Source organism: Anthonomus grandis, chromosome 13, assembly GCF_022605725.1.
Source record: "Anthonomus grandis grandis chromosome 13, icAntGran1.3, whole genome shotgun sequence".
NCBI lineage: Eukaryota > Metazoa > Arthropoda > Insecta > Coleoptera > Curculionidae > Anthonomus > Anthonomus grandis.
This window is the reverse complement of record NC_065558.1, coordinates 23,087,577-23,103,411: the sequence shown is the minus strand read 5'-3', so window position 1 is coordinate 23,103,411 and position 15,835 is coordinate 23,087,577. Positions and strand designations below refer to the sequence as shown.

The window sequence follows — 15,835 nt, the reverse complement described above, 5'->3', positions numbered from 1 at the left end:
GACGTACAGTGCTAACCCTGTTTTGGCAAAATTTGCAAATAGGGTTGTAAAGAGTTTTGAGACGTAGCTGTCGTCTTCGGTAAACTTTTCACCAAATAGGCCCTCGGTAATGGGGAATAGATATTGGAGATCATCTGCATGACAGACACCTAAAATAAAAGTAAATTATAATATTATATTTTTTAAGAATGGTAGATAAAAAGCTTCAGATACAACCTTAGGTACTTAAATTAACATAATAGATTTTTACCCCTAAGGGTAATTTTCTATATGTCGCCAAGGAAAAAATAAATATGGTAATACAGACTTATTTTGGAGGGATAGTTTTTTGTAGAGAAATAATTTTATTTTTGATTTCGAGAAATCTGCTTAAAGTCATTTAACTATTATTACAGTTTTTAATTTAATTTCAATAATCCACATAACTATAAATTTACCAGCCTCAACTCCCTATTTGATAGAATATTTAATATCCCTTTATCTCGCCAAGCCTTTAATAGATCATGCACATTTAGGGCAATTGCTGTGAATAATTTTTTTCCTATAAAAACCATAAATAAGATCTCTAGTTTAAATATAGGTATAGGTTTTCTTTTAGTATTATTCATTTAGATAGACCAACTATAGATAGTAGCATTTACAGATTCATGTCATATTTTGGCAACATTTCATCGCAGGTCGCATGAATCTTTGCACCGTTTAACATTATTTGTGCTCAGACAGAAAACCTTCTCATCGTAAAAAGCATAAGCATCAACTTCGAAAATATAACATTAAGTTAACATCAAAATGGACTCTTGCTAATAATCTGCTTAGTGGAAAACATTACTTTTTATCGGAAGATGGCATTAAATTATTGCATGTCTGCGACAAGAGTACAAAATTGAAATCCAGTTTTTTTGGAAAATTTACATCTTTTCCATATTTTTTTTTAATTTCATAGGAACGCTCGCATTTTAATTAGGAATAACTACAATTTGTAACATAAATCTCAACTAATGCATATTATTTATTTAAGAGTATTTTTTTAAAAACGATCTGACGATTTAAAATAATAAAAATAAGTCAAATAAGTTAAGATCATTCTTAGAAACCTATCTTTTTATCATTTAAGTTTCCGTGCTTTCTTTTGAGATTTATGTTTTAAACTGACTTATTTATGATGACCTATTTCTTTTTTGTGCAGATCATTTTTACAAGATTTAAAAAAAGGTAATATAAAAATATCTTGGAAAAAAGTAATTATTCGAATTAGGATTTCATTCGAAAAAATGGTCATTTAAATATCATATCTGTATAATACATTTCATTTGTTTCGCCTAAAATGTGTTGAGTTTGAGTAAATGAGTGAAAAGTAAGTTTAGTAAACCCTATTTTTCTATATTTATTCATTAGTTAAATTAACACTAAATTTTAAGATTTTTAAAAATATTTGGCAATAAGTATGTTTACGTTACTAGTTGTACCCATGGCTATTTATAATCCTATTATCAAAAATAGTAGTAGTAGTACTAGTACTAGTGTCTAGTAGTAAGGGTAAGGGAGCTAGAGCTCGGCAAGTAGGCCCAAACAGCCCCTTTTCGCCAACCTCAGAGTCACCCACCCCTATGTCTGCACTCCCAATGCGCGGTCTTCACTGAGTCTTTTTAATAAAGACTTGCACGTTGTCCCAGTCCAGATCTTTAAAATCTTCGCGTTGGAGTGTCGAAGGCGACTCCACCTATCACCGATACATAGTATGTGGTATGAAGTTTCCTCCCTTGTATCGCAATTCGGACAGAGTGGGCTTTCTCTTATACCAAGAAGGTGTAGATGCCTACATAGACAGTAATGCCCAGTCAAGATTCTCACCAAGTCTTGGATACTCTGTCGGGTCCTTGCTAGCAGTTGCCTTGCTTTAGAGCCGTCATGGTCTGGTGTTATTCTTGGCCTGTCTACATCTTTCTGTCCTTCTCCAATTCTTCCTTGTTTTTCCCAGATCCAATTATTTGGTGCCTGAAATAGTTGTTTTTTACTGAGACCGAGGCAAGGTTCAGGGCCTACGAAGGGGCTAACAGAATCTTGTATTGCTAGTTCGTCGGCCATCTCATTGCCCATGACACCCTGGTGTCCTGGGACCCACCTCAGTCTCACTTCCGTGTGGCTGCAAGTCTTTTAATGCGTCTCTGCATTCCGAGGCTAGCGTTAAGCTGGCCCTGGGTTTCTGGATCGCCTTGTCCTCCCGTTACTTTCCAATTCTTCTTGTTTGCTTGCTACTTCCAGTATAGTATAGGAAACACCTCCGCTTGGAAAACTGTGATGTGTTTCCCTAGCAAAAAGGATTCCCCTGTGTTTCTTTCCATGCTGTAGACCTATGACCTATCTGTGTACAGGGTGTCCCATTTTGGGTAATTTTGCGGGGTATCTCCGTTATTTTTAACGTTAGCATAATGCGGTTTTTGCGACAGTGTGCTACTTTTTCGTGAAAATAACGATGCCGTTAACAAAAAATCCAAAGCCCTCTTAGTTTTTAAGATATAGGCAATTTTTAAAAATTCGACATTTTGGGACCTCCCTTGTATTTCGGTTATAAAAACAGTTTTATGGATTTTTTTTCGTAGAATGCAGTGGCGTAGATATTTTTTTTTAATATTTACTGTTTTTGAGCTATAAGCAAAACTTATGTTTTTTTTAATGGAACACCCTGTATATATATGCACTAATAAATTTGTCTTCTTTCTACCTTTTCTAAAATATATAATGGTATGCACTTTTTTTTAAGAAACATACAAATAAATGATAATTTTCTAAAATTAAGGACATACATTTATTAGTATGCCATGAATAACAATAACAAAGATAAAACTTACACAAATCACTAACAAAGAATTGGATTCATTACAAATACATTGGATGCAATCAAAATATACCTATTGAGACAAAAGCATATTATTAAAAAAAATACACTACAACAGTATAGCTCCAATTTTTACAACATAAAACAAAAAACTCAACTGTATTTAACAAAAAGAAAAAAAAATTAAAGGTAATGTTCAAAAAGATGACCATTCTCTCGAATGCAAAATTGCCACATTTTTGTGATTCTTTCAATGGCATTAAATAAAACCATTGGTCTGCTTCGCAAATTTTGAAAGGCTAAATTAATTGCCTCTCGAAGTTCGGCAATTCCATCATAACATGTTTTATACACTTCATTTTGTAGATACCCCCATAAAAAAAATGCAAAATTGAAAAATCTGGAGATCGTGGGAACCATCTTACAGGTCCGTTGGTACCTATCCATCTTTGCGGAAAATTATTTTCAAGAAATTCCCTTACTAGCCTTGAATTATGACTAGGAGCACCATCTTGTTGTAAGTAACATTATACTGTGCTAGCGGAATATTTTCTAGCAGTTGAGGAATAACTTCCTCAAGGATTTCTAGGGATCTACGTGCTGTAAGATCTCCTTCAAAAATCCGATGAACTATTTTTCTGCCCAAAATAAAACAAGACACCTCAACTCCAAAACGTCCCTGTTGTGCCCTTTCGAACAATAAATGCTGATTTTCTGTTTTCCAATTCCTGGTATTGTGACGATTAAAAATGCCCGCACTTGAAAAAAAACATTCATCTGACCAAATAACAAGTCTGCCGAACAAATCATTAGCTTCGATTTGTTGTAGCTACCACCGGCAAAACAGTGCTCGGCGCTCAGCATCTCCAGGATGCAACTGTTGCACAATACTAAATTTATACGGATGATACTTATTTTTTTAGGATCCTTTAAGCATTAGTTTTTGACACACCAATATCTTTCTCAATTTTTCTGCATGAGGACAAAGGTGTTGTTTCAATATATCCCAAAACATCTATTTCTTTTCTTTCCCTATTCTCCTTGTTATAGGTTATCGGACGCGGGCGAACAAAGGTTCCGTGTTCAACTAAATTTGCTTTTAAGCGAGCAAATATCTCAATAAAGGGTTGTCGCCTCTCTGGATATCTAACAAACACAAACTTATAATCGTAATTTAAATGTTAGTACCCATTATCGCTTACTTACCTTTGAAAATATAACGCCAAAGCTTCTTCAGAATTTTCGTTACTTTGTATAAAACATACCAACATATCATATTTTTCGTAATTTTCATACGCTGCCATTTTTCAAAGAATTTATTAAATAAAGAAAACAACAAATACTTACAATACAAATATTTGACTTAAGAAACCGTAAAATATGAATATTTGACATTTAGTTGACTTTTGTTTTGTTATCAACAAGAGTCATGGCCTACTAATAAATTTATGTTCTTAATTTTATAAAATTGTCATTTATTTGTATGTTTCTTAAAAAAAGTGCATACCATTATATATTTTTGAAAAGGTAAAAAGAAGAAAAATTTATTAGTGCATATATATACAGGGTGTTCCGTTAAAAAAATATAAGTTTATCTTATAATTCAAAAACAGTAAATATTAAAAAAAAAATCTACGCCACTGCATTCTACGAAAAAAAATCTATAAAACTGTTTTTTTACATATTCGATAAGTCAAAGAATAACCGAAATACAAGGGAGGTCCCAAAATGTCGAATTTTTAAAAATTGCCTATATCTTAAAAACTAAGAGGGCTTTGGAATTTTTGTTAACGGCATCGTTATTTTTACGAAAAAGTAGCACACTGTCGCGAAAACCGCATCACGCTAACGTTAAAAATAACGGAGATACTCCGCAAAAGTACCCAAAATGGGACACCCTGTACAAGACCTGGAAACCATTTGGCTCTTTAATTTGGTTCGCCGACCCTTCTTCCCTTGTGGGATTTCGACTTGAAACCTGTTGTTTTTCGACTTGAAAGCTATAGTGCATCTGGATGTCAAAATTGGTATGCGCTTATATGTACATCCTGAAAACAATCATCATATGGCCTTGTCGTAAGTGAACATTGCGCGACTCCTTGCTATCCTTCATTCTCTTAGGCGCCGCCATGGCCTCCCTCGCAATCCAGACTAGAAGGTCCGGTAGCCGAAGAAAAATATTTAGTGGAGCCGCAGATGTTGTTCTGATGGCTTACAAGTTGTAATCTATAGACGGTGGCTCCAGTAATTCCCAAACAGACCAGTCCTTGCGGTCTAGTCAGCTTTTGGGCGTTGATGACCTTCAATTTTTCAAACTTCTCTCTTATCTTTTGAATGGGTTTATATAAAATTTGATAGTTATGGGTTTATATAAAAATTGCCAAAATGAATGGTTTGGACTTTTTAAATAGGTGTGTTAAAGATTTAAGTCATAAAAGGTAATGAAAACTAATTTTTCGTGATTACTTGATTAAAAATTAAGTCTGATTTTTTCTATAAGTATAAAACAAAAAGTAGCAAAGACCAGTATCATTGTTTTCAGATTATTTTATATCAAAATAAGGTTGTTGTTTCTTTTGTGTGTATGTTATTAATTTGTTTATGATGTAACATCTCAATAATACATTAAAATAATTTAATATATAACAAAATTTATATATTCCCTATTACTGATTAAATGGCGAAACTTAAAAATCTAAAGTACCGAATGCAATCTATGCACACCCAGAGCGGCTGCCGCAACGGCTGCCGCATCTTGGTTATAGATTTTTAGGGTTCGCCATTTGATCAGTAAAAAGGAATATTGAAATTGTTATATATTAAATTATTCTAAACTAACATTGACATGTTATATAAAAAAAAAAGTTAAAATACTGAGTATAAATGTATAATTATGTTTTGCAACTATTGGAATGGTCCACTTTATATGATATAAAAATCAGAAATATTTCTTTTTTCTTATAGAGCATTATAATTAGACACAAATATGTAATTCTTGGGCGCCTTAAACGAGGCAAATATAATAAACCACGCCACTGTAAGACTTAAAGCATAACGTACATCAATAACAGTTTTATGATTTAATGTAAATATTCCGATTTTATACGAGTATGTAAAATACCCTAAAGTAATTTATTATATTTAATAAACGTATATTTTATGAACACCCTGTATTCATTTATAAGTGTCTCAACCGCCCGAGAATTATCATACATCCTTGAAAATCTATACCCTAAACATAAATAATAATATAAGCAGAGATTGAGAGAGACCCAAGGAAGAAAAAGAGGCAGTGAGTGCTAGCACTTCGGCTTATAAAGAGCCATGTATATAGAGTGGTCATAGTTGACCAGGTGTGGTGGTGTTTGTCCACTAGGTGGATATTAGAATGGTTGTGATTGTTTTGTGCACAGGTTAATCATGTCGACATGTGAGTAATATTTTATATTGTTGTTGTATAAGTCCATGGCTAGAGTTTTATGGTATACCAGAGTTTGTCGCTGTTTAGCGAGGTATTACCAGGTTGTGGTCGATTGTGTAGCAATCGACAGGGATGCCCTCTGAGCGCGCAGTTCCTTCGAGTTGGTCTTGTGAGTTATAGAGGGCCCTCACTTGTCTTCTCGATTGACACATTTGGATTCTAAGATCTCGGTATATGTTATCTTAGTTTCCGAGTGTTGAGATGCTTACTGCTTAGCGGCAGTGGAGCGTCTGGGGTAGCCTTAACTATTTTAGGGGACACTAGCTAGTCGTCAAAGAAAGAAGATATATATGTAAATTATAAGCAAACATAAAGTAACTATATTGATGGTTATTGGCATGACTGAATCAAGGGGACCGAGGTTCCCCGGTGAGTAAACTTAATCTTTATTAGATGGGTCAGTACAGTAAATCGTAAACATTTTTGTTTCATGGTACTCTCAATCTCTTGCTGTATACATGGTGGAGCTCGCTGAATGAACTGCATTGTCAATACTCACGTAAGTTTAATTTTTAAAAATACCCAAATTTTACAAGTATATAAAAAATATTTGTTGTATTTATTTACAATTGCCCTAAGTTAATAGGCAAAATATAGTAGTAACTTATTTAAGAAATTATAAAAACTCAAAAAAATACTTGTTTATTCTATAGTGGACCACATATGTCATATTAAATTAGGTTAAGTGATTTCGGTACTAAAAGACCCAACTATAAGAAGCCATTCATAGCCCCATTAAACACGTCATGGAAGTTAGCAACAGAATCAGAAACGAAAATCAAATTTTTACAGTCGCCCAGATAAGTTCTGCACGCAATGTATTTTTTTGCATATTTAAGGATTAAATCTTTTTTTAACATCTAAAATAAAGTTAAGAGAAAAACTATAATTACATATAGACAAAAAAAGTGTAGATTTGATTTTTTTCGGTATAAAAGATAAATTTTTGTAAAATAATAAATTACTTAGTAATTGTTAAAAATTTTGTTACACCTTCAAACTTGGTGTATAAATAAAAGATAATAAAATACACGATATATCTCAGAGACACACGTTTTTTCAGGGGATGAAGGGGTTTAAGCCACCCACAAATAGTTTAAAAAATTTTAGTAATTAGTAATAATTTTGTTACACCTTCAAACTTGGTGTATAAATAAAAGATAATAAAATACACGATATATCTCAGAGACACACGTTTTTTCAGGGGATAACCCTCACATCGCCACTATCTTCAAATCTCTACCAGAATATTCCTATGGTGCTGCGACGTCGCGGATGTTCATACACCATCCTGTCATCTGATCATCATACCAACAGCTCGTAACTAGGTTTGACAATCGAGATGTTGCCTTTTGTCAAAACCTTGGAAGTTGTAAAATGATGTATGTATGTGATCTAGTTGAATTTCTTACTAATATAAAGCTCAATGATTATTTAAAAAATCACCTAAGCAACAACCTCGTGGCTAGTTGTTATTGTGGTCAGTAGTCGAACTACATATACTATCGTATATAGGCGTTTTCATAGATTCCTTTGCATATTTCAGTCAGACATTTTGAGTTAATATTTTTTTATCTAATTAAATATTCTACAACATTCGATATAGTATACTGTTAGCGACTCAATATAATTTAAATCTCCCGCAAAACCGTCGCATCTCGTAGTTTCCGCTCCCCACGAGACAATCAGACCCATCTAGGATTAAATCCGAATATAATTGGGAAAAAACAATATCTAGCGCTATCTAATTATGGACGACAGTAATTTTTCTAGCAAAGAGAATAAGAGAAATCTGAAATAGCATCAATTTATACGGCCAATAGCGACATCTTCTATTGAATAACCATACCACGAAGAACGTTCTAGCTGGAAAGGAAAGGCAGCGCTAGCAAGTATGAGACAAGGACGGAAATAGAGTCGAGTATTTTCTACGTATTTCGGGAGCAGGAATATTTGAATATAGGAATATTTGTATAAGCGGGATCCATATAATATAATAAGTGTAGATTTCGCTGAATTGTTTATTACATCTTCTGAAATTTTAACTTAGAATGATACTGATAGATACTAACATTTAAAACTAATGTGGACTTACTAAGTTAAAATGTGGTTTGACATCTTGAAATATCAATAGCAACATTAAAATTCACCTATATTTAGTCTCTATCTTTATGCTATTAATCCATACATTTTGATCATTGTGCTATTTTTTACAAATACCAAGTATTGGGGTTTACTAATAAACCATTCCGAGCAACTAATAACCGACTGTTTTAATCCATATTCTCCATAAAAATTCACAAATACAGTTGCTGATTTTGTTTACTTCTTGAACTTGGACTTGCTAATTTAATGGCTCTGCTACGAGGCAATCTGCCAGCATGATTTGGAGATTCAAGAAAATTTTAAAATTTCAAATTTTTTCTGTTGCCCGAATCCATAATTTTCACAATTGTTAATACTGAAATGCACGGTAACGCTTCCCCTACGATGCATCTGGCATTATCCGGCCTGGCTACCGGCCTGAATAGGTTCACTGCCACTAACAAAGGGTAGGAAAGGGTTCCAAAGAATCGGAAAGGAAAGAACGACCACGTGTTAACTGGGTGCAGGATGACGCGGCAGTGGGCTTGATACTTTCACTAAATTTAATTCTTAAAGGCACGTTATATTCAACGGCAAGGGGTAGGAAAGGGTTTAGGAAAAGAAAAGAACGACCACGTGTTCACTGGGTGAAGGATGACGCGGAAGTGTGTTTACTTCTTATAATGATCGTCTTATGAGCTAACATCACTCTGTTGGGATTTGTAAGTGGCGCCATCCTTCAAAAGTATATTAACGTACGAAATGCAGGAATCTACGCAAGGCAAGGGCATAGGTATACCGCAAAATTAAATAGGTATAACATTTTTCGATTTGAATTCGATCCTGTAAGAAAAATTAATATTTTAGAATAGATACATTATTTCTTCAATCGCATGTTTGTATGTGTAACGTATTTTAAGAATTGCGATTATTTTTAAAGGGGCAAATAGGGCAACGAGTTCTAATGAAGTTTAAAACTATATAAGTTATACTATTATCCTGCAAAAAATCTTAATATGTAACTAGACGTTACATGCTTATCAAATTAATTACTACAAATAGTTAGTATATACCCGATGGTAGCTCGTCCATTTTACAAATAATTTTAGGAATACACACTGTGGAATATACTAGTAACGAAATGTCTTATGAGAAAGGCCAGAGTTTTAAACACAAATTGTTCTTATCGGAAAGTAAAAATGTCTATATTGCTTATATAAATAAGATAAATACACAGTGACCTGTGTGTTTTTATTTTTTCCATTATTTCCGAGCATTGAGATATTTGCCCTCACTGTGCATCGTCCTGGAGGGATCAGACGATTGGATAGAAGCCCGCAAGAAATGAAGACCCCCAGGCCACACAATAATAGACCACCAGGACTATCGTGAACAGCCCGGACGATCTCGCGCGATTCACAAAGCAACTGGAAGAAGAAAAAAGAAGCTTCCACACCTCCATTATGGTTAGTTATCGGTAGACGCGAGAGCACGTCATCTCTAATTTTTTCAACCAATATTGACTTATAATTTTCCCTTTCTGCTAGATATTAAAAATATAAATCATCACCTCACATAACAAATTTGTCGGCAATTCAGCACACCCATTCTTACATATATTCAGGTCACACCTCATATTTTGTTTTTTGATCATCGATCATCGATCCGGCTATCTTTAAATTAAATGAATTCTAAATTAGTTACTGGTCGTAAGTCTGGCAATCATGTAAAAGTGTTGACTAAGATGGCATTCAGTCTGAACAGCTGATAAGCTAATAATAACAAATAAAAAAAGGGAAATTATTCATAAAGCAAAATAGCACGCTTGAGCGGAATTGAACAAAAATCTAACTAATTTTCAACTCATTTTGATATGAAATGTTCTCTTACATTCGAAAAGTATAACCAATCATGATAATGATTAGATGAGGCAGAACCGGCAACTAGGCTTGCTTTATATAAGTACAATTTATTTCATGCCTTTACTGCTCACTGCATTAGGTTATTAAATCAGATTTCGAACCTCAAGTGACTTTCTGCTTAATACTATTTAGGTATTTATAAAGAACTAATGACTCTTTACGTTATAATAGAAAAGACTACTTTACCATAATCCTTATCGCCTCCTCCAAAAATCTTAGTAAAGCTAGCAACTCCTCTATGTCCAAAAACATAAGAATATATAGGCTGGTTGACATACTCGTTATGTAACAGGATTGTTTCATCAACAGCGTTTAAGAACCAACCATCAGTATACATCTAAAAACCATATAAGAAAATAATAAATAAATCGGCTTTTAATTGAACTTACATCAATAAGCTGCGTTTTTTTCGACCAGTCAATCTTGTCATTACCAAAATAAAACTTCCTAATTCTACTAGTTACTGCATCAACATTTGGAGCTGTTTTATCATAAATCAAACTGATGGGAGCCAGTGTTTTAAAATTTTTATTTAATTCTTCCAATAAACTATTATTATTCAAAATGCCAGCTGCTCTAAGTGCTCCATCTTCAGAGGTTATTCCTAAAATTAATGGTACGGGTGCAGATTTACCAGATTTTATAATATTAATCGGATGATCGGTGAGAAAAGCTCCCGCTCCCTTTGGTTCTATTCTTGGTTTAAATGGAATCATAGGGTCCGTGTCCCATTCCTGAAATAGTTACTTTGAACAAAATATTAAAGAATATTTTTTATGTATTGCTTACCATAAATATAACATCTTTTTTTACAATTTCTATCGCATCAATTTTCCTTAAGCATTCAACCAGTTCCTCAGTGCAATCAGTAGGGCAGCTAAAAGATTCGGCTAATTTTTTCGCTTGACTTATTCCTTCACCTTCTGGTGCTAGGGCCCATGAAGTTAATGCTGTGCCACTGAGGGCAATGCCTTTGTGAAATAAACCTATAACAATTGGATAATATTTAATGTTTATCGGAAAGTTTTAAAGTGATTATTATAGTAACTATGTTACTAAAATATCATCCATAACTATATGAAAAGGAATGAATATTAAAAGAAAACATAAAAAGCTTATATAGAATAAGTTTTTTTTACTGAAGTGAATATTAATTTGACGAAAACAATTGAAGTTTAAAAGAACTTCTTTGAAATCAAAAATAGTTGAAGTCGAAATTCCGTAGTTCAGCTTTTAATTTTAAGATGTTACTGAAAAGGAAAAATATTAAGCCAAGTATTTGTTGAATAGTTTTTAGAAATGGCTTAAAAACTTGCATCTAATGAACATTAAAAATATTACATTGAAGCAACTCCCATATTACTTTACATAGTTTATATTTACTATATTACGAGTATGTTTGCAGTTTGTATGTAACAGTTTTTTAACATATGTGTTTTTCTTAATTTTTGTTCTACATAAGCGAGTCTATCTATACTTTTGGAATAATAAGTATACAGGTTGGGGTATCGAGCATTTCATAGAAAGGTGATTAAAGGCGAAATATGGCCACGTGTATATATGCATTTTGTGCGCTCTACTACTCCCTTCCTACGTCGTTGATTTTCAATTTTCAGTTTAACGTTAGTAAGCGCCTGACTCTGATGAGGATAACAGTATTATTTATAATAAAATTTCGTAAAATATTACGCGAAAGTTTAGGCATTTCTAAAATATTGTTGTGATGCAGGCTTTATATACAAGGAGTACAACCCGTATACAGAATCAGTCAATAGAATCATAATCTCAAAATATTTATTGCTTATATTTATTGATTAATATTTATGCTGTGTACTGCAAAATAAAAGTTAAAGGGTTATTCTAATAAAAATTAGATATAAACATTGATAAAAGTAGCAAAATTTAAACACTATACAAAAATCTTTAAACTTTTAAAAATAATCTTAACAAAAATTCATTCTTTAGATAAAAGACTCAAACACAATAAACTTTTTTGGCTAAACAAAGTTAACCTATTATAAAAGCTATTTCGTACATCCCAAATGCTTTCTGGTAAAATAATATTGGCATATTCAACATTTTTTTTTCTTGCAACTTCTCAAAATTTATGGCCTATTGAATACGTATTTATAAATGATTACCACTTATCTAAAGGGAACCAAGCAGGGTTGCCACCTTTTCTGTTTAGAAAATCGGGACAGAACTGACACAACCAAAAATTCCAAATATTATAAAATTTATTAAAAAAAAACTACTCTAAAATTTGTTATCTACATTTTATTATATTCACCTAAAAGTAAAAACTAAATAATATTATTTATTAGAAATAGCATCCAAAAAGAAACTTAAACTGACTACATTCTAATACATTTGACGATTTATTTAACTACATCTAAAAAGAAAAATTTATATTTCTAGTTTACTTAAATTTAAGAAAGGTACTAGGTACACTATATACTAATTCTAACAAAATAGAAATGCTAAAAACTAAAGTTATAATTTTATTTATTTTTGAAAGAATACTTTTTATTTGATTTTGCTGCCAAAATAAGAGATTGATCATTTTTAATCTTCTCTACGAATTCCGCACAACCTAAATTGAAGTTATATGAATCATCTATTCCTTGTGTTTGTCCACTTTATCGACATCGATGAAAATATTCGCTCGACATAGGCATTAGATGGTGGAATACTTAATAAAAAAGAAACTATTTTTAACAATTGATGTAGCATTAAAAATAGATTGCCATTTATTTATAAATTGTTATGTTCTTTTCAAAAATTTCTTTAAAGCAAATTTTTATAATTGAGTATTCGAATAATGTAACAACATCTATTTCATCTAGTTTTAAAATATTTACAATTTTTAATAATTCATTAAAAGAAAATTCTTTTTTTTAAATTTAATGGCTGTATTATGAATAAAATATTATTCTCAGAAAAATCATTTTTTCCAGATAATTTATTGCCCAAGTTAAAACCAACTTAAAATCATTAATTAAAGTTGTTCCGTAGGTTTTAGGTTCTTGATATCTTGCATAGCATAGGATCCAAAAAATTCTTCTTCTAAACGGTTCTCTAAACTTTTCTTGAAATTCAACATAATTTCAAATAATTCTGTAGATCTAGTAGATTCATTTTGTAAAATTAGCGAGACTTTCTCAAAAACGGGAAATAAATTGGCACAAAAATGTACGTTAATGACTGTCTTGGAGTGTAAATAAGCGTCTAAGTCACATCCTTCTTCATATTTCTCAATTTCGAGAAGTTTTTTAATAGGTAAGGGACATTCATTACCCAATGAAATAAAATAGGATAATATTGCAGGGTAGTTTTTAAGAAGTCGCTGAATAGCAGGCCCTAAAGATAACCATCTTGTTGGAATATGTTTTAATAATTCTTGCCGTTCTAAATCTACAAACTCAACAAATTCCTTTAAATTTTCCCTTCTGGAAGCACTAGAACTAAAGTGGTTATAAATTTTTAAAATAATTGTTTCAACATCAACATTTAATTGCTGAAGAGAAAATTTAAACGTATTGTTAACAACATGTGCCAAACACCCATTTTTAATTAACCGAGTATTTTTTTCTCATAAAAGAGTGTAACCAGATCTATTTTTCCCAAAATTTGCGTTTGTGTTGTCAGCACTAAAAGCAGCGAGGTTTTCAATTTTTAAATTTACTCTTTCTAGTGCTTTGGTAACAGAATTGACAATTGAATCAGCCGTTTCTGAAGCTTCCTCAAAGAAATCCAGTAGTTTGGATTGAACACCTTTTTCAATTGAAAAATATTGTAGGCAGATGGGATACATTTTTCTGTTTCCTTTGTTAGATGTATCCGTTGCTACAGAAAAATAATTATACACCCCTTTTTCGCTAATTAAATAATTTAAAATCTCTTCTACAGACTTTATTTAAATATTTTTAACGATATTGTCCGCTTTGGTTCTCCCGCAAGACATTTTCTTACAAATATGTGAGTCATACAGAATTTTCAGAAGAAGTTTTATCCCGCAATCTAAAGAGTTATCGGATTGATTGTGTTTAACACAATGAAAGATTTGTGCTAACTCGGCTATTATCACATTACTAGTGTTTTGTATGTTCTTGTTATCAATAAAAAATGTTGTTAGTATTTGTGACTTTTCCGCATTTTCACGTCTTTTATGTTCATTTCCATCCTTATGGTGTTTAATGTCACTTAAACCGCCATGAGAAATAGAAAAGTCTTTTTTACAAAGAATGCACCGGGCATATTTAGAGTATATTTATATATAGCTCATTTAATGTACCTGCAACCCATGGAAAATCCTCTTGCCAAACTTTCCTATATTTGCAAAGCCTCTTTTTCTTTTTAGGATTGGGTGGACTTAAAGATGGATCTACGTATTCTTTTTGTTCTCTAGACACTGTAGAATGAGAAGAAGATTCACCATCTTGCGCTTGTGAAGTTGATGGTTTAGGTTGTGCTACCAAATACTTCCTCAAGCTCATCTTTTCATGCAATCTAGAAAAATAATGAATACAGATATCTTTCATTTTAAATCTAATTAGAATAAAAGAACCACATCCTATCTAATACTATTTTTAGAATAAAATATTTTTAAAATGCTAGAAATCTTTTTTGAACCAAAAAAAACTACAAAAATATAACTACTGAATAAAATGGTTTTATCTTACCTTTTAAAATGCTTTAATGAAACACACACACTTACAACGTTAATAAAATTTAAAACGATACACCGCAATATAAAAAAAAATCAACTAGCGTCAAATCAAAGTCAAAATCATGCTTGCGGTGATAGATTAACAGAACGGTTTAGTTCAAAAAGCCCTGAACTACTAAATACTAAATGGGAAAAATAATATATTAATTTTATTCAACAGGGAATCCCACGACTAGCCAAGACGTTAAGCGTTGCTGCCAACTCTGCGACCCGCATTCGTTCGAAGCACGGATGCAGATTTTTTTTTGTAATTTGTTTTTCATTTTTTTTTCGGGGGCAATCAGCCAAAATCGGGACATATGATCTTAAAGTAGGGACGCGGGACTTTGGTGGTAAAATCGGGACTGTCCCGACCAAATCGGGACGGGTGGCAACCCTGGAACCAAGCGCCAAAACGACTAAATTGAGCAAATGGCACCAAGCGACCTGTTTATCTGTTACCCGTATTTTGCTAAATACCCATATAAAAATAATACCCGTGGCGCCATCTATGAGTAGGTGAACCAAACGCCATTCAACTAAACACAATTTCCTTGTTTAGCTAAACCGATCAAAGCGACTGGTTCTGTTTAGATAATCTATAGACATCGATATGCGGCGTTTGGTTCTTCCCGTATTTCTAACCTCAAAGTTATTATTCTGTTGTGTGATTTATATATTATTTTGTTCAGTGTAAGTGCTGCAATTTTTTTGTTGGTGGTTGATGGTTTTAGATTTTTTTTATCAAAATGTTAAAAAGAAATCTTACCAGGTGTGAAAAGTTGGTGGAATTAGCCCGCAGT

At 32.4% G+C, this 15,835-nt stretch overlaps 1 protein-coding gene across 1 annotated transcript in view; it reads right to left on the bottom strand.

The window, feature by feature from the left end:
- Positions 1-15,835, bottom strand: part of LOC126743532 (venom carboxylesterase-6) — a 90,611-nt gene that overhangs the window by 296 nt on the left and 74,480 nt on the right. The window contains exons 5-8 of the mRNA XM_050450658.1: positions 11,114-11,310; positions 10,714-11,058; positions 10,511-10,661; positions 17-149 (exon numbers count right to left, since the gene is read on the bottom strand). Of these exons, the coding sequence (XP_050306615.1) occupies positions 17-149; positions 10,511-10,661; positions 10,714-11,058; positions 11,114-11,310 (826 nt within the window). The remainder of the gene's footprint in view (positions 1-16; positions 150-10,510; positions 10,662-10,713; positions 11,059-11,113; positions 11,311-15,835) is intronic.